At 42.2% G+C, this 25,782-nt stretch overlaps 1 protein-coding gene across 1 annotated transcript in view; it reads right to left on the minus strand.

Annotated features, from left to right (window-relative positions):
• CLCA4 (chloride channel accessory 4) overlaps positions 1-25,782 on the minus strand; it is a 323,718-nt gene that overhangs the window by 207,196 nt on the left and 90,740 nt on the right. Inside the window, exons 5-6 of the mRNA XM_086953978.1 lie at positions 21,998-22,225; positions 19,625-19,849 (exon numbers count right to left, since the gene is read on the minus strand). Of these exons, the coding sequence (XP_086810104.1) occupies positions 19,625-19,849; positions 21,998-22,225 (453 nt within the window). The remainder of the gene's footprint in view (positions 1-19,624; positions 19,850-21,997; positions 22,226-25,782) is intronic.

Genomic DNA, 25,782 nt, shown 5'->3' on the forward strand with positions numbered 1-25,782 from the left:
AGCTCCTTTTTCTTGTGAGGTTCTGTGAATTCCGAACCCTTGGGTTCCATTTTGTGCATGGCAGCCATTTTGTGGTTGCCCTCACATAGGCCGATGACTTTAGCTGACTTCTGGATAACCTGAGTGAACTGACCCTGTTGCCTGAAGCTGACCTTGTTAGACCAGTTCCTTGCCCAGTAGATTGTAAAGTTTGGTATGCACATACACACCCCTTATCCAACTTCTCATCTGTTTCTGTTCCTTCCTTTTATGGCTTGTTTACGATATGGGTTGTGGTCTTTTATTAAGAGTTTGTCCAGCTTGTGTAAGAAGGAATGTTTTTTTTTTTGCATGCTTGCAAAAGCTAGGACTGCCCCTTACATTTATGCTGAGTTTTGTAACCCTAAGCACATAAAAGGCCTCTGATATCTGTATTCCTCAGATTACCTCATTCATTTGCTACGGCTTCTGTGTGACGTGGGCTCACTTAATTAAGTTTAATAAAGATGTCTTTTTCATATTTCAGCTTCTGTGCCAAGTTCTTTATTGATATTAGTAAGACCCCTGAGAATGAAGATTTTCCATTTCCTCAAATGGCGCAGCCAACGCGGGGCTCATCAGAGAAGTGACTTTCTGAGGGAGTGATCTTGTCAGGAGACTGAAATCTACTGAGGAGGACAAAACAGGATTCTACTAAGAAGGTACTCTGTGCACAGGGATTCTGGAGATTCTTTGTTTCTGAAGCCCAGTATATTTCTGATGTTCCTGATTTTGATCCTCCACATGATGTCACTCCTGACTGAGAACCTTTTTGGCGTGAGTATTATAAAAAGACCGTTAGGTCATGTAGAACTTGACAGTTAGAATTTGGATAACCTTTTGATTAGTAAAAGTAAGAGTTAAGTATAAGTGGGTCGCTCCCAGTCCTTAGTTTTTGGTTCTTTGGGTCTTTGATTTGGTTATTGCAATTACCAAAGCCGAGGGGTTGGTTCCTTGGTTTTTGATTTGGTTATTGCAATTACCATAGCCGAGGGTCTCATATATTTGCGAGTGTATTGGTAGAGATAACCCCTTGACGTTTGAAGCTAGATTAGTGAGCTATAAGATGCCTGATCTTAGCAAATTTGGAAATGTAGCTTTGGAACTTTGGAATTTGTGTTGGCCAACTTTTGGTTTGTATAGGTTTGGATATGCGAATTGCAATTTGTGTAGAACAGGTAGGGAGGAGAATTTTCTCTATTTGGTCCTTAGGAACGGTGCACGTACGAAAAGTACCTTAAGCACTACTTTGATTATAATACTTGCGTATTCCGGAGTATTTTTGGCATGCCTATTTTAAGCTCACATGAACAATGTGTTGCTTTTTTGAAAGGTGCCATAGTATGATGTGAAGTAAATTAGCCAGCTTCCCCTAATGGGAATATCTAAATAGGTTAGATTTAAAAACATATTTCTTCCTTGGTGATTTTGTATCCCCAGGGATTTAAAATATGACATAATACAAAACAAGGATCCTTTGTTCTGCGCAGTTTTATCAATGAAGATATACAGAACGATTTTGTTTGGTGTTCTGCTAGCCAAAGCTAGTGAATTGAGTGTATTTTCGCTTTTTGGACATACATCAGTCTGTTGGGCTGTTTTTGCAGTCTTTTAGAACACTATTGAGAAGCATTTCTTGTAAATATGACTTACAACTAGTATTTGCAAATGGTTTGGTTCAAGTACAGTCTGTGGGCTGTTCTTTGTTTTTGTTCTGAGTATTGATTTGTGGGTCAAATGTGTGTTTAAATGTCTATGTGGTTTTCCCATTAGTGCAACTTCTGTACGTGAATAGCGATGGCGCAATTCACGAAATGCATGGCTAAAGCGCGCTGTATTGTATGTCCTGAGTGTTTTGACCCCTTTTTTGTTTATGTCTGAAATGAGCTCAAATGTGTGTTTGTGTTTTTTTATGTTTTCAGTCTATTAAGCAAAATTTTGTAAGCATATTCTTGGGTCTGTTGCTAATTAAAAATTGTCCTTTTAAAGTGGCGCAAACATTTTGTCATGTTATAAGTTAGGCTTCTGTGCTTAGGCTTATAAATGAATGTGCCTAAAATGATAGGCAAGGGATGCAGCTCGCTTTTATATGTGGAATTATCAAAAATGATTGGGTTTATTAAAAATAATTAATACATTTTGAAAAATAATTATCAAAAATAAGTGCTACAAAATTCGTTTTTTACTATTCATGAAGCTTAATGCTCATACTGTGACCTCCTAGCATTATAATTTAATTTAAGTTGTGCCATCCTGCATAATGAGGACATTACCATATAGAATTTTTACTTAGCGCAGGCGTTTAAAACTCATTTTTATAAGGATTTATATGGGATATGTCTAATGCCCAATATCTGCACTTTGTAAAGAACTTTCTGAGGATGATTAATATGTAACACAATTATAGAATATTTATTTTTAAGTGCCCCTAATAGCAAAGTCGAATTTGGGTAAAATAGACCATTTAAAACAGCATTCTTGCCATTTTTAATAGCTTTAAAGTGCTTTAGGCTTCAGTAAATGCATACATTTAGGTATAATACAAATTTGCAGGTTGCCCCCATTTGGGTTTACTTTTAAATAGCCCAGTGAGATCCATTTAATGAGTACCATTGCAACAAGCATTTGTTCTAAAAACTGGTATGTGTGTTATTAGGTTTTGTGAATTATTCACAGTAAATGTAGTTTAATAATCTGGGAGGCTAGAAAAGCTGCAGAGGCTCAAGTTGCGCTGAGATGCTATCTTTAGTTTTCCTGTAAACAATGGAAGGAGGCTCTCATGTTGACATTTGTGACCTTTTAAATTAGGGCCTTGTCTCTGTGGAATGCAGAATGACCTTGCTAAACAGGCCTCTAAAAGGTGGGGTTTCTGGTTTCTCCATGAGAACATCAATAAAATTAAAGAACTTAGGGCTAGATGTAGGTAACTCCAATTTACCGATTCATAAATACCGAATTTTACCGATTCGGTATTTATGAATCGGTAAATTAGAAGGAGGGAGATGTAGGTAAATCAAAAATCTGATTTACCGAATCTGTAACATTCGGTATTTACCGATTCGGTAAATACCGAATCGGTATTGCCCATTGATTCCTATGGTCCTTGAAGCCCATAGGAATCAATGGGCAATACCGATTCGGTATTTACCGAATCGGTAAATACCGAATGTTGCAAGGATGCAGGGGGTGTCACTTTGACACCCTCTAGCACCCCAAGTACAGGCTTGTGTGCCATGTGGCACACATACATGCCCTAAGGGCATGTTTGTGTGTCACATTGCACAGGTGTGCACCTGAATTCGGTATTTTACCACCCAATAGGATTGGGTGGTAAAATACCGACTCTTAAGGGCCTGTGGCACTCTTAGGAGTGCCAGCTATAAATGGATTTACCGAATCGGTAAATATACCGATTCAGTATTTTACCGATTCTGTTTACCGATTCAGTAAATTTACAGAATCGGTAAAATATAGGCCCCCTACATCAGAAAACCCTAATACCGGTCGGTAACGGCCGAATTCGGCCGTTACCGACCGGTATTAGGGCTCTTACATCTGGCCCTAGATTCCAAAGGGAAATATAAAAAAGGTTTCTTTGATAGTCCCAACATCATGTTAAATGCTCTGCAGAACTGAAACATTTGTGTCTCTGCTCTGAAAAAAAATTATGTTTGCTTGATGCTTTTATTTGACAGAAAACGAAGTGTTGCATTAAGTCTTAGACAAAAAAATAAAATGCAGGCCTTTACTAAAATTTTGAAGGCTACATGCCTAAGTGAGAACGATTTGCCAATTAAGAATTATTTTTTACAGTGGGAAATTGTAGGTACCAAATTAATCTGGGGTGTCAGTGTAACAATTTTACTTTTAAAAAGGCAAAACTAAGGTGACTTGATGTTGCAAGCTGACTGACAAGATGGTAACAGTTAAGTAATGGAAATGTATTTTTGTGTTTGTTAATGTGTATCAGGTTTTGCCTTCTGATTAAAAGTTATAATTGATATTTGTTTGTTATGAGAAATGTCTCTCTTTTGTGTGTTGTGTATGTTTTTTTTGTTTCTGCCTACAGATCATTCTTGGATTGTTCTGGGTGTTTTTAAGGAAGTCAAGACACGTGAGTTTGGTTGGTTGAAAGGAGTTGTGTTTTTGCGTAACTCCTTTGGAAAGAAATGTTCATGTGTCTTTTATGTTTGTGTATTTGGTCCTATCATGAATTGTTCTTGCTGGTCCTGTATGTTAGAAAGTTGTATTTGACAGCAGACATCCACTAACTGGTGATGGTATTGTGCGTCACCGCTCATTTACATATGTTATTGTTTTGTCTATGCTTTTCGTGCTTGATATACAGCAAGTATATCTGATGGCTTGACATGTGCGTTATGCATGTTTTTGTTTTATGTTGCTGCTTTTGATACTATTACAAGTTTACCTGTGTTGTGAAGGGACATACATGACGATGTGTATCGCTACACTACAGTTGGGTTGATTTGCTAAATTTCACAAATATGATATTTTCATTTTTGTGAACACAACACAGAAAACACTTCACCAGTGTATGTCAATATTGGCTATGAATAGTATTCAAGAAAAATAAAAAAAGATATACAGGATCAAAGTGTGTCACAGTCACTTACCACCTCTTCCCTTAAAGGAACAGGCAGCCCTAAATTTATGTATCCTGATTGGATGTAAGGATAAATTATAGATTTGTGACTCTTGTACATGGTGACCTAATTTCTATATTACATTAGTCAGTTTTGTTCTGCTTCCTAAGTAGTGTATGGCTTTGTACCATAAAGGAAACCAGGTTTCATTTTTTTCGCTGAAGAAAACATTAGCTGAGGTTACCGTATATGGTGTAGCGGCCAGCGGTAGAGTTACATTTTTAAACTATTGTGATTTTTTTTGTGTATCACCCACACTCTTGGTATTGTGTCACATGCTTTACTATTACCCAAGTAATTTCTTGTTCTTCCTATACATTTTTCTTTTGTCACTTCTCCCCCGATGTCGCATCATGCCTAGTTATTTGGGATTTTAGCTGTAGTCCCATTTCTCTTTTCCATATTTCTTTCACTAGTCAGCTTTTAATATTGTTGATGTATTGTTCAGGTTCACACTTCCAGATTACAGTAATGTACCAGAGACCCCCATATTAAGTATAATTCCCTTTTGTATGACCAGACTGTTTTTTAAGAATTTTCTTTAGACTCAATCATGTCGCTATCTACCCTTAGATGATGAAGGATATGCTCTCACACGGAAACCCAATTGAAAAAGCCTAGAGGCACTGTTTTGCCTACTGCTTTTTTATTTATATTGCTTTTTTGAAAATGACTGCGTATTCTAGACCAGAATTGTCCCATGGCGAGTGGCCACTCCTTTGAAGATCGCAGGCCACCTTTTTGCAGTACCCTTGTTATACAATGAACTGTTTAAAGCATCGCACTTGCTCCATCAGACGGCATTGGACATCACAGAACCAGAATTTCAGTGCAAAAGAGCGCCTGTCATGTGCTGGTAACCTCTGACAGTGTGCAGTCCCTTGAGCCCCTTGGCCTGAGTTTTGGCCACACGCACCCCCCTTTTCCTTTGCTCCAACGGAAGTGCAGTGCACCGGAGGATCCAAGATTGGCAAAAGGCACTACATTCTGGTGCCCATGAAAGAGCAGCCTGAGCGTCCTCTGACACTGAATGATGAGTGTTGGAGCCTGAGAATGGTCCCGGGTCTGCACGAGATGATCTGTGCCCATGACAAATGAAGAGCACAATATCTGTAGTGTCTGCCGCAGAGGAGAGATACTGGTGCACTGCATTGAGACATTGAGACTTTTAAGTGAGCTATGAGTGTTTGCCAGGAGGGCACTCCAACGGATACTAAGAAGCATTTTTTCCATGGGAGGCCTGAATCAAGAGGCCCATGTAACAACAGGAGCAGATTTGATGGACAATAGAAGCCTGCCAGAGAGGCTTTTTGAACGGACTCTGGGCATAATTGGTTTCACAAGAGGTTTCCGTGTGATTATATAGACTAGGTGTTAGGAGACTGATTGTTTTGCTGGCATTATTTTAAAGTACTATTCTGTTTAGTAAAAGCAGAATAAAGTCCATTCTCTGTGGAAGAATATCCCCCTTTTCACCTCAGAGCATTGATGAGGATCACCACTGTTTCACCTGAACATGTGGTGGGTTACTGAAATGCATAGGAGCCATAAAAATTTTACTAGATAATTTTAGGATTTGCTTTTTGCTTAGGGTTGTGAAAAATTATAATTTCGTTTGTAATAGTGGTCACTACTTTCTCCTGTTGTCTATATGTTCTTAATAATGTGCTTTCTAGTGTTTTTTTAAACATGACTTTGTCTTCTATGGGTGGGATTGTTTTTTTCTACTCAATTGACTTCTGCACCCACCTCCCAACCTATGTCTCTTCCTACTACTACTTCTTTGCATTCTTTCCATACTTTACCTAAACATGAACTGGTTAGGAGGTCAGAGTTCACAAATAATTCCTTTGAACAGCTTCTGCATCAACACCAGTTAGTAGTGAACAACACTAATTGTTGGGTGTGTGGTCTTAAGCCACATACTACAGATAGAGGTATTCCCTATTTGGTCCTGCCATATGTGGCCTTTGTGCTACTACGTGTGTAAGGAGACCTGTCCTGAGAGAGTTACTAGGTAATAGGATTATGCTCCAGCAACATCTTGATGATCTGATGAATATAGACATGGATTCAGATTGACGTGAGTTTAGGTTATTGCCTATGTAAGGGCAAAAGGATGGTCTGAGGTTCTGTGAATTCTGAACCCTTGGGTTCCATTTTGTGCATGGCAGCCATTTTGTGGTTGCCCTCACATAGGCCGATGACTTTAGCTGACTTCCGGATAACCTGAGTGAACTGACCCTGTTGCCTGAAGCTGACCTTGTTAGACCAGTTCCTTGCCCAGTAGCTGATCAAGATTAAGGATCAGAGCACAGGAGATTGTAAAGTTTGGTATGCACATACACACCCCTTATCCTACTTCTCATCTGTTTCTGTTCCTTCCTTTTATGGCTTGTTTACGATATGGGTTGTGGTCTTTTATTATGGGTTTGTCCGGCTTGTGTAAGAGGGAATGTTGGTTTTTTTGCATGCTTGCAAAAGCTAGGAGTGTCCCTTACATTTATGCTGAGTTTTGTAACCCTAAGCATATAAAAGGCCTCTGTTCTCTGTATTCCTCAGACTACCTCATTCATTTGCTACAGCTTCTGTGTGACGTGGCCTCACTTAATTAAGTTTAATAAAGATGTATTTTTCATATTTCAGCTTCTGTGCCAAGTTCTTTATTGATATTAGTAAGACCCCTGAGAATGAAGATTTTCCATTTCCTCACAAACTAAAAAGACGGAATCTCATTTAAATACCATTCTTACAGAGTTTGTAGAACAAAATGATATACTGGATGCCTCTCAAAATGGTTTTAGGTCCCGCCACAGTACTGAATCTGCTTTAATGGCGGTGACCAAAGAAATCAGTGGTAGTCTTGATGAGGGAAACTCTGTGGCGCTGATTCTTCTTGATTTGAGTGCCGCATTTGATGCAGTATCACATGAGATATTATTGCGTAGGCTACAGGAGATTGGGATTGGGGGGCCAGCCTTACCATGGTTTCGATCCTTTCTGGAGGGAAGAACCTTCCAGGTCACTATGCCACCTTTTCACTCTCAGGAGCATGCTATCAAACACAGGGTGCCTCAGGGCTCGATCCTGAGCTCTTTGCTCTTCAATATCTATGTACAGCTGTTGGCATTGGTAGCCAGGATTAGAGGGCTGTCACAGGTGTCTTATGCCAATGACACCCAATTAGTCATCGCCTTCTCTAAGAACCGTGAATCAAACCGCATTAAATTTAAGGATGACATGACATGCTGTCAATTGCTGATTGGATGACCGCAAATTGCTTGTAGCTTAATGCAAGCAAGCCAGAAATACGTCTGCTCGGGAGAGACAGCGATACGTGGTCAGAGCAGTGGTGGCCAGATAAATTCAAACCTGCACCCATATCTAAGGAGGCGATGAAGAACATCTCGCATCAGGCATCTGGATTGATAGAAGTCTCTCCTTTGGTATTCAATCTAAGGCAGTTGCAGGTAACTGCTTTGGGCTAATGAGTGGACTGAAACCTCTATTGTGTTTCTTTGATCCCTCTGTTCGTCAGACCATCCTACAGGCCACAATTCTGTCTAGGCTGGGCTACGGAAATTCTTTATACTTAGGGGCCAGCAAATCGTGTACTCTGTGTCTTCAAAGAATACAAAACGCAGCAGCCTGGATTTTGCTTGCACTTCCTAAATCATGCTCATTGTCTAAGTCCCTATCCAAACTACACTGGTTGCCAGTAAAGGGAAGAATTCAGTTCAAAACTCTCTGCGTAGCTCATAAAATGTTGTCTCATCAAGCTCCAACTGTCTAGCCGTATATTCAAAGCTGACTCTTTGCTCCTCGGATCAAAGGCTGGTCTGTATTCCCCATGTTCGCAGAGTCTGAGCCTGTGGCCGGTCTTTTAAGGTGCTGGCGGCCAAACTTTGTAACTCTCTCCCCTCTGTAATTAGAGGACTCCAGAATCATTTAGAGTTCCGCAAAGCCATAAAGACATGGCTTTTCCCGGGGTAACTCGGAAACTCTTTTCAGATCTGCTTCTAACTATGTATACCTGGGTAGCACTGGGACTGCCCGTTGCTGGGGCATCTATGCGCTGTATAAAATCTGTAAAATAAAATATTTGACATCCAGGGTCTCATCCCCTTTAGGGACCTGCAGGAGGCCTATGACCTCCACAGCTCTGATCTCATCCTCCATTCCCAAATGACACATTGGATCTCAGGAGCCAAAACACGCCCCTTGGCACACTGACCAATGAGACTGTTCGAGAAATGGCTCATTCGTAAAAAAGAACGATCATAGGCTTATTTCTGAAATATACTCCTTCCTCACTCAAGGCATCCAGAAAGTCTGCACAGCAGGACTGAGATGCTGGGAGGCGGAACTGGGTCGCCCAATGTCCGATAAGGAATTGGAAGATATCTTCTATAGGTCCCACCACACAACATACTCCATTGATCACGCCGAGACAGCCTTTAAGATTGTGTCCTATTGGTACTATACCCCAGCCAGCCTAGCTAAGTGGCACTCTCGTTGTGACAGCCTCTGCTGGCCAGGTTGTGGTAGCACTGGTACCCTCCTCTATCTGTTGTGGCACTGCCCAAAGCCCAAGCTTTACTTGTAGAGAATATTGGACGACATTGATAAGGCCTTCCACACCATGATCCCCAGGCTTTTAGGTATGGTGAGACTCTTGATGGCTACTTTGGGAAACTGTGCAGACTATGCCAAGATTTGGGCCCCGTCATAGCTATCCTCTTCACTGAATTCCGGGAACTGACCTGCCCTAACTATCTCCCGATCCTGAAACTGATCCCTGAGGACAATACCCGCCTAATATGGTAGCTCCCCGCTGGACCTACTAACCCTTAGGACTAGTAAGGTTCTGCATTCTACAGTACCTACAGGCTGGACTCTGTCTTTTTTCTTTGCTTCTTGCTCACTGGGTTGGCGGGAGGGGGAGGGAAGGGGAATTGACTTTTTCCTTTTGTTGTTCTTTGTCTTTTGTTAAAAGCAGTACCACTATTAGTCTTTGATCGGTCACAGACTGTTGGCTACTACTGCTCACACTGGATCATATGGCTATCCATTTGTTGGGGATTTGATTGCCAACTCCCACCTCCTTTTTTACACGTGGCTGGCCCTCTATGGGTTGTTGGCGACATGCTGTGTTAACTAAAGGTCTGTATGCTTTTGTTCATTGTCTTGTTGTCAAGACCAGACGTCAGCCAGCCCGCTGGGTTGAAGGCACCATTGTCCTATTTTGCTTTGCCTTGGGGTCTGTCAATAAAAATTGATTTAATACTAAAATGTGGTGGGTCCACGTTTAATTTTGGGCCGTTTCCTGTCGCAGGCACAAGGCCTACCCACACAAAATGTGAGCAAAATTTGGGTTTGCGGTTTGCAAGGGATTCTCAGTAACAGATCCTGGTCAGAGGCACACAAGTCACCCCATCTTGGATTCCCCTTGGTGTCTAGTTTTTAAAAAATGTACAGGTTTGCTGGTTTCCCTATGTGCCGGCTGTGCTAGGGCTCAAAATCAACAGGTAGGCATATTGCTAAAAACAAGTCCAAACCTAGTGAGCTTTCTGCTGCCATGGGAGGGAAATCAGGGGTGGGGGGTGCCCAGATAGGCCCCCACGTGGGGCAGAAAGACTGTGACTATTTGTTTGGGGTGTGGGGGAATTAGTATGCCATTCTGGGCAGCCCCCACCCCATGCTTAAAAATAAGCCAGTGTAATCGCTGGCACCTAGTGGGCTCTCTAACGCCCCCTTGGGGGCAGATCAGGGGCTAATGCTCCTATCTATCTCCTGGGGGGCACAAACAGACTGTCATCTTTTGAGGGGTGTTGATGGCATTGGCAATTCTGGGCAGCCCACACCCCTAAATTAAAAAATATATATTCCCTAATGCCTTTTGGGCTTTCTGCCACCCCCGAGAGGTACAAGAAAAATTGTGGGGCTTTACCAGCACACCTAATATCATGTTAAGTCATATATATTTACATTACGTCCATGTATTAGTGCAATCTCATTGATTCAGCTATAGTGACATTCTCAACATCACTGTTCCAAAGTAGAGAATCCAGAACAAGTAATGATCTTGCTGTTCATTATCCTTTATTCCAAAATCAGTTTCTCCATAATAAAACACCCAGCACATGACTTGTCGACATGTGTTTCGTCTTACAAAAGACTTTTTCAAGGCAAGAAAATAGCGCGTATCACAAAATTCAGGACCAAATGACGTACTACAGAAATCAGAAACCAGGTGAAGACCAAATCTGGTCGCACCACAATCAGAATTTAAGTTCACTGATCTTCCAAAATAGATGGCCCAATATTAGTATCCAGTTAGGAGACAAAAGAATAGTCCCACTGCCCAGGCAAAATAGATGGCCCAATATTAGTATCCAGTTAGGAGACAAAAGAATAGTCCCACTGCCCAGGTTATCGAAACATTAAGTTATTAACAAAGTTGGCAGTAATGAATATCCAATAACAATATTATCGCTCTTATCCTTCAAGTCCAACGATGGAATTAACCAATATGAGAGGCTGGCCACACCTATTTTGATGCACAGTCGCAGATCATTCTACAGAAGATAATGATCAATCACTTCTATCCTTCAAATCCAATCAGTAAATTATACCAGTGTAAGTTGCTGGCTACTCCTGTTACAATGCTATCACAGATGTGAAACAACCAAATATCAATGATGCTGTTCGCGATTATACCCCGGTCCCACCATGTTAAGCAGTAACCTATTGGGCAGCGTCTCCCGCAGTGAAATTCCGTGCCTCCGGTACCAAGTGCCCCCGAGAAGTAGATAGGGGTCTTTTGACCCTATCAACCTCCCGGAAGGGCAGAAAGACAGTGACAGTTTTTTTGGGGTGGAGGCATTACCATGCCCACTCTGGACAGCCCCCACCCCTACGTATATCAAAAAAAAACGGTGCCTTGTAGGCTTTCTGCCCCCCTTGGGCAGATCAGGGGCTACTGTCCCCATCTGCCTCCTGGGGGGCAGAAAGACTGTGGCATTTTTGTGTGGGGGAGGGGGCATTCTGGGCAATTGGGAATTAAATCCTTGGTGCATAGGGGGCTTTCTGCCCCCTAGGAGGGAGGGCAGAAAAGGGGCTATTGCCCCATATGCTTATATGCCTATCAGGATGGGCAAAAAGACTCTAGTATTTTTTGGGAGGATGGGGGATTTGGCATGCCAATTCTGGGCAGCCTCCACCCCTAAATATATGAAAAAAAATCCCTGGTGCCTTCTGGCCTTTTTGCCCCCCAAGGGGTAGATCAGCTGCTACTACCCCCATCTGTCTCTGGGCGGGACAGAAAGGCTGTGGCATTTTTGGGGTGGGGGGGGCATTGGCATTGGAATTGGCCCATTCTGGGCTGCCCCAGTTCCAAACGTTGGCAAAAAAAATCTATGGTGCCTAGTAGGCTTACTACCCCACCCCCCGGGGGCAGATAAGAGGCTATTGCCCCATCGGCCTTCCCGGTGGGAAGAGAGAACTGTAGCATTTTGTTTTTGGTGGAGGCATTGGTATGTCCATTCTGGGCAGCCCCCACCCCTACATATATATAAATTAAAATAAATCCCTGGGGCCTAGTGGGCTTTCTGCCCCCCAGGGACCAGATTAGAGGCTATTGACCCATATGTCTCCTGGATTGGGCAGAACATCTGATGCCTCACTTGGGAGGGGGTAGGGTGGGGGCATTTATATGCCCATTCTGGGCAGCCCCCACCCCTGGCATATACAAATAAATTCCTGGTGCCTAGGGTGCTTTCTGCCCCCTGGGGGGGGAAGGCTGTCTAGCATAATTTTATAGGGGGAAGCAAAGGCCATTTCCCAAGGGGCCTATCCCCTTTCCCTGGTGGATAGTGGGTTGATCCCTGCTTGGGGATTGCCCTCCTGGGGCAATCCCCAATCAGGGATCCACTAGGGAAGGGTACATTAGAAAGGGGAGATTCTCCCCTTTCCAACGATACCTCTCCCATGTTTAGTGGTTCTTGGGGGTCACAAGCAAAAAAACTGTGAAAGTGAAACCAAGTTTCAGTTTTGTTTTCACTGTAATGACGACAGTGTGCCATGCACACGATCGTCATTACAATAAAAACACAAAACATGCTTTGGGAGGTTGGGAAAGCTCTTACCGAACTCACAAAGCAAAACAAATGTCAATTCCTCTGCTGTGAACTGCAGAGGGATTTTTTTAAAGTGTGCTCATGACAGAATGGTTCCGTCATGATCACACTGGCACTTATGTTCATGACAGAACCATTCCGTCATGAGCATAGAAGGGGTTAAAGAAGAAAAGAGGTAGGTATACAAAATGGGGGGATGAGCAATACATGGGTTGTTAGACCTGTCATCCTTAGAGTGGAATTCCCCTCAATGTATTGCCTACGTACCTCCACTTTTTGCTGTATCTTTTTGTTTTTAGACTGAGCACTTTACCATTGCTAACCAGCGCTAAAGTGCATGTGCTCTGCCCCTAAAACATTGTCTAACACATACCCAGGGCCTCTAATCTATGTGCTACTAGTGGGCCTGCAGCCACCCACACAAATAGCCTTTCAAACCTGTCTCAGGCCTGCCATTGTATGGCCTGTGTGTGAAGTTGACTGCCACTTCGCCTTGGTACTTAAAACCAGTTGTCAACCCTTGAACACCCCTTTTGTTACATATAGGTCACCCCTCAGGTAGACCCTAGGTAGCCCTATGGGCAGGGTGCTGTGTAACTAAAAGGCAGGACTATGTTTTTTACATATCCTGCTAGTGACAAACAGCTAAATTAATTTTCTTTCATTGCTGTGAGACCTACTTCTCTTATAGGCTTGCACTTGGAATTCTTTAAAATACGTTTAAGCTGTAATTTCTGATTAGAAAGGAGTAGCTAAATCATGTTTTATATCTTTGGAATGGTAATGACAAATTACACAGGAAGGGTGGGAGAGACCGAGAACTCATCAGCATTCGTCTGCATTCTGATAGCCTTCCTTGGCAGGAAGGGGGAGGACCTCACACTTGCATCTGAATAGGCTGTGTCCTGTCCTGACACAAAGGACTAATTACCCCCCACAGATAGCCTGGCAGACAGGGCTGGGATGAAAGGGGCCCTGCGCACTTCGAGGAGCTGATTTGTAGTCATCCCCCACTTCAAAGGCACATTTGAGTATAAGTACTGGGACTCTGACCCTACCAAATTAGTACACTACTGGACCTGGAAGAACTCTGCTTTGGTAAAAGCTGTTGTGCTATAAGGATTGCAACATTACCTTGACTGGCAGGTCTGAGTAACTGTTTCTCTGCTTTGCTGGGATGCCCCGCTGCCTGCTGATCTCTGCACTGCTGAAGCCAAGGACTGGACCCATTTCATTTGAAACCAGAGTGACTACAAGGGCTTGCTGGCTTGCCTCATGTTTTCTAAGGTCTCAAGAACATAAAAGACTTTCTGCAATCCTGCTGGGCTCTGCCATCTGAGCCCTATCCTTCCCTGGGGTGACCCCCCAGCCCTGGGTCTCAGAAGTGGGTTGTGCTGCTGTTTTGCTAAAAAAACAACACATCATCAGCACTGCGCCGGTCTGCACTGATGCATCACCTTCAGATGCAGAGGTTGTTTGACAACAGCGGTTCCTCAGCCTGCACGGCCTGACAACAATGCTCTGGCTGTCTCAAAAATGACTCATTGTCTTCACCTCTACAGAGCTTGAAAGTGATGCTGGGACCCACTGCATGATTCAGAACTGTTGGATCATGATATCAACATCGATGCTTTGCTCCATCCAAGCTAATTTTTCAGCATGACCTGTGTGAGTCTCGTAGCTGGCCGGCCCTCCATTGTGGTCGGTCTAAACTTTGGATTTGTACAAGTCCCTTGTGACCTCAAGTAACCTTTTGACTGCTAGTGACTTCTAAGCACTATTTTTGCATTTATTCTTTAAAAATTAATATCTCAACTTCTCTTGATTGGAGTTTTGTTGTTTTGTTCTTGTTTAACTCAGATAAATATTCTCTGTTATTCTAAACCTGTGTTGAGTATTTTGTGCTGATTTCCTTGTGTTACTGTGTCGGTGTGTTGCACAAATACTTTACATATTGCCTTTTAAGTTGAGCCTGCCTGCTCTGTGCCTAGCTATCAGAGGGTGAGCACAGGTTAATTGAAATTGTGTATCCAGCTTACCCTTGACTAGAATTGTGGTCCCTACTTGGCAGGGAGGAAACCTCTGCCAACGACAGATCCAGTTTCTAACATGGGTGTACAACTAAGCCAGCCTTCTTTTTATAGAAAGTATGTTGGACAGTCATAAAGTGTTAAGTCATGAAAAAATAGCATTAATACAGTGATTCGTTCATTCGGTTTTCAACACAACCCTTCAACCATGGAATATGTGAGAGTTGACCAGACATCTGAAGATTAGAGGCTTTGTCCTCCACCAAAGATTTCTTTCACGCCCCTTGTTCCTGCTTTCACATATCTAATTGACCTACTTTATAACAACATAAGCAAGGTCCTGTATTTAAAGGTGTCTAGAATACTACCACTTCCTAATGCACATAAGTATGGATAAAGTGGTGCAGCACTAGTGCAGGCTCACCTATTTCGGGTAAACCATGTCACACTGTTAGTGAGAAGCCAGCATTTACCCATATGAAAAAAGCATATTAAATGCAATGTTTTATCATTGGGCCTATCATAAACCTGCCACCAATGTCCAACTCTACAAATTGATTTGAAAGCACTTTTTTGCCCCTTGCCCTCCATATATAAATTAGGGTCTTCACAGTCTCAGTGGTTACAACAATGCAACATGGAATGATGCTTTTTTCAGGCAGGACACCATTATCAGAAAGAAAATATCTAGCTATCAAGTATCCTTAGGGACATACCATTTGGAAAATCATTCAAGTATAGATTTTCCCTCAGTACATATATGTGTCTCTTACTCAAACGTAGTCTTCAATCTCTATCAGCACCACGGATACATCACAAGGCCAATGAATACTGGATAAATTAAATGAACACAATTATCATAATCCAGAAGTCAATTTCTTGAGTTACTCTTTTTTTAAAAATGCAGAGAAAGCTCATTTGTAGTTGCTTTAATACATTTCCTGTGCTAATGATCTACATATTCACTAAAAAACAAAGTCCAAAGCGGTATTATAGTTAGGTAAAAATGTTGGTTAAACCATAACAATTTAATCTATAGAAACACTGAAATTCAACAGTTATAATTATCTCAAAGTAACTATAACTCGCTCTCTACATTAACTATAACTCACACCCTATCCATGCACAGTATTGTCATCAATGATGACATTTTCAGTTGTCATCGGTGATGCTATCAATGATGTGACAGAAAATGTAATGAGTGATGTCATATGTGAGGTCATAAGCAGTGCATGATGAGGGTGTGAGTTATAGTTATACTTGAGATAAATATGAATACTGAATTTCAGTGCTTTTGTTAGTTTAAAAGAATATGTTATAAGTGACATTATCACCTACCTATAATGTCCCTTTAACCTTTGTTTCTAAGATTTTTTTATGTAAAGTAAGACATTATTACACTTTCTAACTATAACGTTAGTTTAACCTTTGTTATTTTAAGTGAATTTCAATGGTTTTTTTTAAACGTAAGGTAAGATGTCCATCGCCATAGGCGGGGTAAGGATTGGGTGCATGGCTTGACCTGGAGCAAGGCCCTTGGACATACCCCTCATGGAGGTCCCAACCACCCACTGGGCAGTCCCAACTGTCCCTAAGCAATATAAGGGGTGGTATTTTAAGGTAGAACCGCTAGCTATGTCAAAATGTTGGACAACAAAAGATAAAAAGTGGGCCTATTGGCTTTGTTAATGGGACAGCACATCAACTTATATGATACCAACATTAGATTTGTCAAGAAAACAATACAAAAATGTCTCAATAACTATAACCCAATGTAACTATTTGTATATATATATGTCAATGATTTATAAAAATCACTGTCACATATTCATTTTGATTCAAAACAACTGTAATCATGTTTAGTCTTTCTCTAACATTCTTCAAGCCAGAAAATGCAGCAATCAAACTAACCACAAGGAGTCACCATACTCCACCTACCTGAAAAACATGCAGCTCCAGCTCAGAGTTCTTTACAAAAAATGTAATAAAGCCTCCTGAGGTCATGAATTCAATGACTTACTGCAACTTTTCAACAAATTGTTTCGGGAGGGGAGCTGCTGTGCCCTTGCAGGGCTGCAGGGCATTATTCATTGCTCCACATCAGAAGCATTAGATACGAAATGAGCAGCTACTCTGCTCGTTTCACAGTCACTGCTTTACATTTTTGTAATTTTGGGAGTGGGGTGTGCATCCCCCTCCCCTGAACCTTTTGAAGGCCCCGGGTACCCCTTCCCCCAGGGCTGATATCTTTTTAAAGGGGAGGATAGCAATTGTAGTCCCCCTCCCCGATCCTTTCGAAGTCCTTGAGGACCCCATTCTCCTGGCTGGATATCTTTTTTTAAATGAGAATCAGAGCATGCTCCTCCTCTCCCCGAGCCTTTTTAAGTCTTCTGCGACCCTCTACCCAACCAGGTCAAGGGTGTTAGGGTATCCCTACCCTGCACACCACATGTTTTCTTTTACCTTTTTTCAGGACAGGAGACTGAGTCCCCGAATCCTAAAATTGGTGATGCTGTGGCAGCAAATCAGATCTTATCTTTTGATCTGTTCAGTATGCAGATTCTTCACAGATTGAAATATACATATATTTTGAACCGTAGTTTCTCAAAAACTACTCAACTGATTTATACCAAATCACAAGAAGCCATTTTCTGGATCAACATTTGGCTTTCTGCAAAAATGTGCTGTAATTCAATTCAGCAGTTTTTGCAATATCACTGTTTGATTTTCCCATGAAAAGTTAAATGGGAAAGAGTGTTTTGGGACCCCACTTTTTTCTCGGCTCCCGCTTGATGGATCATCCCAAAACTTTTCTGGAAGAAGGTGAGGTAAATGAGACTTTTATTGGAAGGTTTCATGAGGATTTGTCAAACAGCGCTGATTGGAAACCAATCAATTTTCTATGTAAATGTGATGCTAACTATCGCAATTACCACTGGGTAATATATTTAATGTACATGACACAAACACAATTGTCAACAGAAGTGTCCCAGAGGTCAGTGGAAATGTTGGAAAAAGCATTTAGAAAGAGAGCTTCACAGACCCAGAGACATGTGAAGAGTTAAGATATAATTTACAAGGGCAAACCCACCTTTCATGAAATGTGAGTGTGCTCAACTCTACACAATACCCAATAGAGTATCACAACCAATCCTTACAAAAGCTGCTACAATAGTTGCAATAAAAAGAGAATTAGTACATAATCTAAATCCGTGAACTATCTCTCTGGCCTGGATATATCAGGAAGATTTCTGGAGCCGCTGCTACTGGCTCTAGAAATGTCCTATTTACTCAGCATTAATCTTGACTCGCACAAACTAATCTCCACAGTGAACAAAAATTGTTTTTACTATCTTCGTCCGTTGGGATGGAGCTTCTATTTTCTTTGTGTTTCGCATAGGGTCACTACGGCAAACGCCTATGTTTAATCATGATTGGACTGAAGAAATTCAATATACTTACATCCCACAAATAGAAGAATTAAACAAACACCCAAAATGCTACACTGACATTCATTTTTATTTTACATTTGTTTAAAGCATTTCAGCACATCGAGAACAAACTCTTTGACTCCTGGAGAGCGAATGCAGTGTGATCAATACAGCCCTCATGGCCCATAGAAGATACTGCCCGCCTGCCACCCCTTTTCCCTCACCCCCTTCCCCCGGTCACTAAGCAAAAAACCTCTAAGTACATTCCTGTACCTAGGCTCAGCACACACTCGATGGCCTTATTTGTAGTACCGTAGTCAAGGAACAATAGGTGGTGGTGAGAGGGGGAGCCTTAGAATGGAATAGTATTCCTTGCAAACTTTCACTCTTTAAATTTCAGAGAAAATCCAAAAAGTGGTACTCTCACAACTGCGTGCATGAACCATCTGAACCCACTTCATGTAAGGTAAAGTATTTCTCTGTAGTTCCCAGGAACTTTTGCGCTTTATAACTGCACTCTATAAACAGGGCCACTGGAAGTACGCATTAGGAAAGGACCAAATTATATAGCAGGCTTGACTAAATTAAACATGAAGAAAAGGCAAATTATGCAGCCTAATGTGTCACATTTTGTGACAGTTTTACTGCCTTATTTTGCCTTTCTTACACAAGTTAGCACTCTCTGGGCGAAGGTACCACCTCATTAGTAACAGTTTAATACTCAAATGCAGGCATAGGCAATTGAAAGGTGACCAAACAACTTTAGTGAAGGGCCTTTGACTGCGAGGCAATACTTGTCAACACATTTTTAGTAGCATATTATCCGTTTGAGCTAAAAAAAAAAAATTATGGGGGTAACATCTGCAAAGTATGCAACAGATGATGCATTATGTGGCAAATGTGACAACTCCATAATTATGTGGGAAATGCTGTGGCCGCAGAATCACATAATTCTTTTGGCCCTGTCTATAAATAACCATTTCTTTATACTAGCAATAAAAGCAAGGAAATAATTAAACTGATTTCAAACAAAACGTAAGTAACAGATTGAATCAAGTCTGTGGTCAGCAAGAAGATTATCTTCAATTTTGAGGGCAGAATAAGTTGACCTAGATTTGTGCAAAACTGTTAATATATTTCATAAAACTTCTTTGTCTAGACGTTGCCAATCTGTTTTAAGAACATGTTCTGGCTCTTCCATGTATTATTTCTTCAACTGTTGTTTTACTTGCTCGTTAAATTTTGAATAAGGCTAATTAATTTAAGAACCTCATGATATACACAATCTGCTACTGACAGAAGCTAGAGCAATCAAATTTTGTGATAAAAGTCGCTTTACATACCTCAAATCCCTTCAGTATTCCTGCACATATATTTGTTCCTCCTGAGGCTGCTTTTGGAAGGTATGACACCAAAGTCTGCCGGGTATTATCATTGACTATTTGTCGCAGGTAAGATTTAATGTGTGCAGATGATTCAAATGTGACGATGCCCACAAATGAACCTTCTTCAATAATCTGCAGCAGGAACAGCTCCGCGGCTTGGTACAGTCGGTTGATTCGATTAGACTGCGAAAGAGGATAGATAAAACGGAGAACAGTTATGAGAAGGGCTTCCTTACAGCACAGAATGCTTTTACATACTCTCTCACAAAATGTTGACAATGACTGTTATGTCTGTCCTTCAGAAGCAGTACCTTCATTTTATAAGGATTAAAGTGTTCTAAAATTCAAATAGTTGATAACAATTGAGAAGTCCATTGCTATTGTTAAAAATGCAAATACAGTAGAGGTCTGAGTTTGCCAGTTAAGCATCAACTTAGTTCTGCTTGCATTAATCTCTGGCTGTACGCTTTTTCAGATGCCACTGTCTCTTGCTCTCGCACACGAGTGAGACACGTTGTTTAGTTTGTGCCAAGCGGTGGGACTTCTGAAACCCTGGCTTTTTTCGAAGGCATTTGACTACCTAGATCCGACCATTGTGCTTTTTGGGCACTATTTTCCTCACTTGAACTTTAGATTTTTCGCACCTTACAGCATTTCAAAAATAAGTAAACCAGTGTAATAACTATTTACACAGTGACATGAGGAGAAATGATTGTTTCTTCAATGCTCATTGACATAGGTTCTCAAGAACTATGCTCCGTCCTGTTCGGACATGCTTTGAAGTTAATAAACTTGAGAATGGTGTGGTTTCCAGTGTGCTAAGGGACCATTCTGGTTACAATCATTTCTCGTCATGCATGCTATTCAGTTACAGTTTTCCTTGAGTAAGCGTGCTTGGTATGAGTGTAAACTGTCATTGCATTTACAGATCATTAATTACTTCAGCCATTCGTTCCGGTAAACTGAAAGTAACTGGGTACCTTTCAAACCTTCCAACAGCACTAAACGGCTCAAACTTCTTCACTTTCCCTTTGGCGATTTACTTTACACTTTGGACTTTATTTTCCATTCTTTATACCCAAATAACTGTACATGCGCGAGCTGCCAAGTGTTGCATGCTTCTGGGGTCTTGCTTTCTTCTTAAAGAATCGGAACTCACTCTTTGGAACGTCTGCCTCGCTATGCCAGACTGTGCCAGTGCTGTACCATTCTGTCCTGATCTGCTTTCTGGCCCCCCATGGAGTTAGTTCTCTATTGCAATTCTCATTCCTTTGACACGATCCTGCATAGTTTCTCAGTTCCACGTGTATGTTATGTATGTGACTCCTCGTGAGTGCTCTTATTAGTGGCACTAGGAGTAGTCTGTGTGCAATTTCAAGTTCGAATTTGTATTTTTTCTGTGTTATCACGGGCAGTACCTTGACAGACAGCAATTTCTTGCCAAGACAACTCACTCCGGCCCAGAAGACATATCACACAAACCTGTTGAAACCTATGGTTTTGCCTTCATACACAATCAGCTAATTTGCCGCAAGATCATGGTAGCATGAGAGGAAGTTTAACAACATTATTTATTACGATCTTGTGTGGCAATGGTATTGGTCAAGTGCACGCTGCTCTTTCTGCATGGTAACATGGTGTCTCATACGAGGCACAACTTTCTCTTACACAGAACTAGTTCAGGCACAAAATGTGATATACTTGAACTTAACATGTATGCTCTTTACAATGTAGAAAATGAACGTGGAGCTTAGTTCATGCTAACTACATCTTTGTGCAGCTGGCACTTTTTCTTGCCTCATTCATTTAAAAGAAATGTGTTACACATTTCCGGAATACATTTATAGAAAATATAAATCGTGTTGTAGCTGTTTTCACCATTCAAAACTAAACACATTTACATGTGTGCACGTTTCACCTGGATCACCTACTGCCGATGCCACTTTAGCAAGCAGATTCTTTTCATTTTTAGCAAGGACCTACTCCATTGAAACACAATGTAAGTCTATTCAAAATCTAAACAAAACAACGTGTTAAGGACCCTCATCATAATATGCCTGACAACTAAAGGGGGATGTCGGGGAGGAGTTACTAGTATCGGCCATACCTCCCCTACCAGCATTTATGAGCTTCTGGTTCCGAAACCAAGGAACGCATGCCCGCCCAGGATTTCCGGAGCCATTCCCACATGCAGCTCACTAACTCCTGGCCGTTTACAGTGCATATTGTGTATTTACTTTGAACAAGTGAAAAATGTGTGCAGTAATGCAATGCATTTAACAGGATGCTTGACATGTAACGAGGGTCCTAACGCACATTTTGGACACTTACCGAAGCCATACTTCCGGAAGTATCGAGGACTAAGCAGACCACTCGGTCCCTGCTCTTTAGGAGTGAAAATGTTGGAGCAGGTGGGGAGGCGGTACCAGTCATGGGCAGAGTGCCATTGAAATCACTGGAGCTCATGATGACGTCCCATGTGCTGTTAGAGTCGCACATTCTGTTCTGCAGGCTTGGAGCGTCAGCGTTATGGGTACTGGAGTCACAGAATTCAACAACCTGGAAGACATTGAAAAGCATAACATATTTTACATTTGTCGATCTAACAAACTTAGGTGCTTGGAGTATGTAAAATAGCATATAACAAATATAAAATCAAAGGCCTTCCCTTTTCTACCAAGCAATCATAGAATTGTAAGTGTTGTTTATTACACATTTGAGATATTCTGATGTATTAAGCTTTAACTGGAGCCCGTCCGTCTTAGGGTCTCCAGTTACCGACAATTTTAGCCATGTGTTGGCAAGATCTTGTGTTCTTTTGTTTCCAATACATTAGAATAGGCTTTGGGTCAGCTTGTTGCTCCTGGTTGGCTTTCTTGTTGTCTATTTCACTTTCCTACTCCCGATTCGATGGCTTTCCTCTCTAGTTCTTGCATTTGTCCCTTTTGATTTCACAGTGATCTGAAGGTATTATGTATCCTTCCCACCCCTGATGTCAGAGATTGCTTTTCCGAGCTTGCGGTGGGGTGGGGTGGGGCGCTATTTTATTTCTCTCCGGTCCCCCCCTTCACTTCTCTTCTCCCATACTTTCCTCACACCCAGTGTTCTCTAGCCCACCCAGCTATCTTTTTTAATTAAACTTTATTTTTCCTGTGTTTGCCACCTGCCAAACTTTGGTGGCCGACCATCTTAAATTGGTTAACTCTCTGTATGTGCTTCTGCTAAAAAATGATGGAACGATGGCCATTTTGGGTCCTTGTTCATCCAGAGTATCTGTCAATTAATGCATTTTAGTTTGTTTAAAAACTGTTTCAAGAGTCTACTGGAGATGTGCATTCATTTGCGGCTGCTAACTGAGGCATAAAAGCACCTGCAAAGCCAATACGTTCACTGCCAAGACCTATTGACTTTGCCAATGCTTTTTTTGTATACATATTTATAGATATAGCAATGTTGACGTCATCACCTCATGTGAATGACCTCCTCATGACTCTTGCCTACTACAGCCCTTATATATGAGGTTAACCTTCCCTAAAACAGGCATCTCGTGAGCAAACCCTTGTTAGTTCTGGCTACAGGCAGCTTTAGTGTTTACCAGTCAACACAATATACAGACAAGGTGTTAGAAATTGGGGGTCTCTGGTTGTCAGAGGTAGGTATCTTTGTCCAAGTAGGGGCCCTTGCTTCTAGTCAGGGTAAAGGGGGATACACACTATAAATAACCCCTGCTCACCCCATTGGTAGCTGGGCATGAGCACACAGGGTTATCCCAAATGCAATGTGTAAAGTATTTGTATTCAAATCACACAGTAATACAGTGAAAACACAACAAATGGACATCACACCAGTTTGGAAAAATAAGGTTTCTCTATCTAAACCAAACAAGACCAAAATAACAAAAATCCAACATACAGGTAGTAAACTACAACTTTAGAACAGTTATTTAAAAAAAGAGAACTTGTATAAAAAAAATAGCTCCACCTGGGGCTATTATGACATTGTGACAGGCAATAATCCAAAGTACGGCAACAACCGCGAGGTGCGCAGCCCCAAACAACAGTGCCTTGGAACAAAATGTTTGGGAAATGCATGGCATTGTGGAGATGAGGCGTTGGTGCTGAGGTCGAGGCTGTCTCTCTTGCCGCAACCGGGGAGGAGAAGTGTCAATACCTGGACGAGGCGACGTGTTGAGTCCAGGACAGGAAAAGTCAGTTGCGCTGGCTTGGAGGCGTTGGTTCCGGTGAGGTGTTGCGAAGTCAGAGACTCATTGATTTATCCTTGTTGTTTATCATCTCCGCGATAACGGGATGTAGGCACTGGCAGTGACAGCATTGGTGTGAGCGCTGGCATCTGGCAGATTACTGCAGGCATCGGCAGGCATCTAAGGGTGTTGGAGCTGCGTTGCAGGAGTGGCAGTGCATCAGCACTTCACGAGCGGTGCCCCTGGCCTCAGTGCAGGTTGCTGCATCACTGATTCTTTTAGGTTTCTTCCAGTTCTCAATAGCAGGAACAACCTCGAGAGGCCCAAAACTGGAAAATGAACCCCCTAGCATGTTATAACTCCCAACAATGGAGTTCGGGGAAGGTGGGGGTGAAGTCTTTGTGTCCCTGATGCTCCAGAGCAGGAGACCGGCATACACAAGCCATTGGAGATTCTTCTTCAAGCAGGTTTCTCAGCAAAGTTTTGGTCTTTGTCCTTTCCTTGGCAGAAGCAGCAACTGCAGGCCAATCCCACACAGCACACAGAAAAGGGGCAGTAGTCCTCCTCACAGCTCTTCAGCTCTTCTCCATGGCAAAGGTTCCTCTTGAGTCCAGAATTGAACTAAAGTTCTGGGGTCTGGGCCCCAATATTTATGCCACCTTTTCCTTTGTTCTCTTGTGGCAGAAATTCTCTTAGCTCAGTCCAAACCAGGTATGTCCTCTCTGGACCAGCTTCTTGGCAGGAGATGGAGACCGCAATGTGCACAGGAGATAGTTTCTATTCAGGTGCATGGGAAACTCCTCCCACCACTCTATATGCAGCCCATATCTATTCAGCTCAGCTTAGTGTCACCTAGGAAAGAAAGGGGAACACCTCAACCCCCCCCCTTTGATGGCTGCCAACAGTAAATGCATATCTCCAGCCCCTGTCACTCCAAAGCCAGACAATCAATACACAAAATAGCAGAGGCACACGGAATGGTTAGATAGGAAATTGCCTATTTTCTAAAAGTCATTATAATAGGGGGGTAACCCAATAATAGTCCATGGACTTGGGTATCGATTGGTACAGGAAACAATGGTCCTAGACCTTTCATTTACACAATTTATTTTTTCTAGGGAATTGTCATTCAATTAAATTTATGAGCATGAACATAGAATTTATTTATTGGGGACAAAGCAGGGAAAATGCTGGCCTGGCTGGACAAAAAAGGGGAAGTAAGCGTGGAATACAGCAAATGTATATTAAGGATGGCATTGCACAGACACGTCCTGAGGAGATAGTCCGCATACTGGCAGACCACTTCCAAATGGTTTACAGCCCAGATAGAATTGTAACCGAGGAGGAAGCACACGTCTCCCTCAGACATTCCGAGATCCGTACATTGTCACCGGAAGCAGTTGATGAACTAGAGGCCGACATCTCTAGCGACGAAATACACCGGGCCATACACGCGGTGCAATCTGGGAAGGCTCTGGGACCCAAGGGGATCCCTATAGAGTGGTATAAAATTATGTCTGACACAATTAGTGGGCCCCTATAAGCGATGTACCTCGAGTGTCTCTCGACAGTCACACTCCCACCGGATCAGCGGAATGCAATGATAATAGCAATCCTGAAACCCGGTAAGCCACCGACGGAATGCACCTCATACTGCCCAATATCCCTCTTAAACGCAGAAACAAAAATCTTAGCAAAACTCCTAGCAAATAGACTGATATCCCACCTCCCGAATCTGATCCACCCCGATCAATCCGGCTTCATGCCTCACAGAAACACTGCACTTAATCACAGGCGGCTCCAGGGAGTGTTGGCACGGGCCAAGCTAATGTCGTCGTCAGCGGTGCTACTTTCGCTGGACGCAAAGATGGCGTTCGACATGGTGGAATGGCAATACTTATTTGCAGATGGGGTT

This window comes from Lissotriton vulgaris, chromosome 1_1 (assembly GCF_964263255.1).
Source record: "Lissotriton vulgaris chromosome 1_1, aLisVul1.2, whole genome shotgun sequence".
NCBI classification, from domain to species: domain Eukaryota; kingdom Metazoa; phylum Chordata; class Amphibia; order Caudata; family Salamandridae; genus Lissotriton; species Lissotriton vulgaris.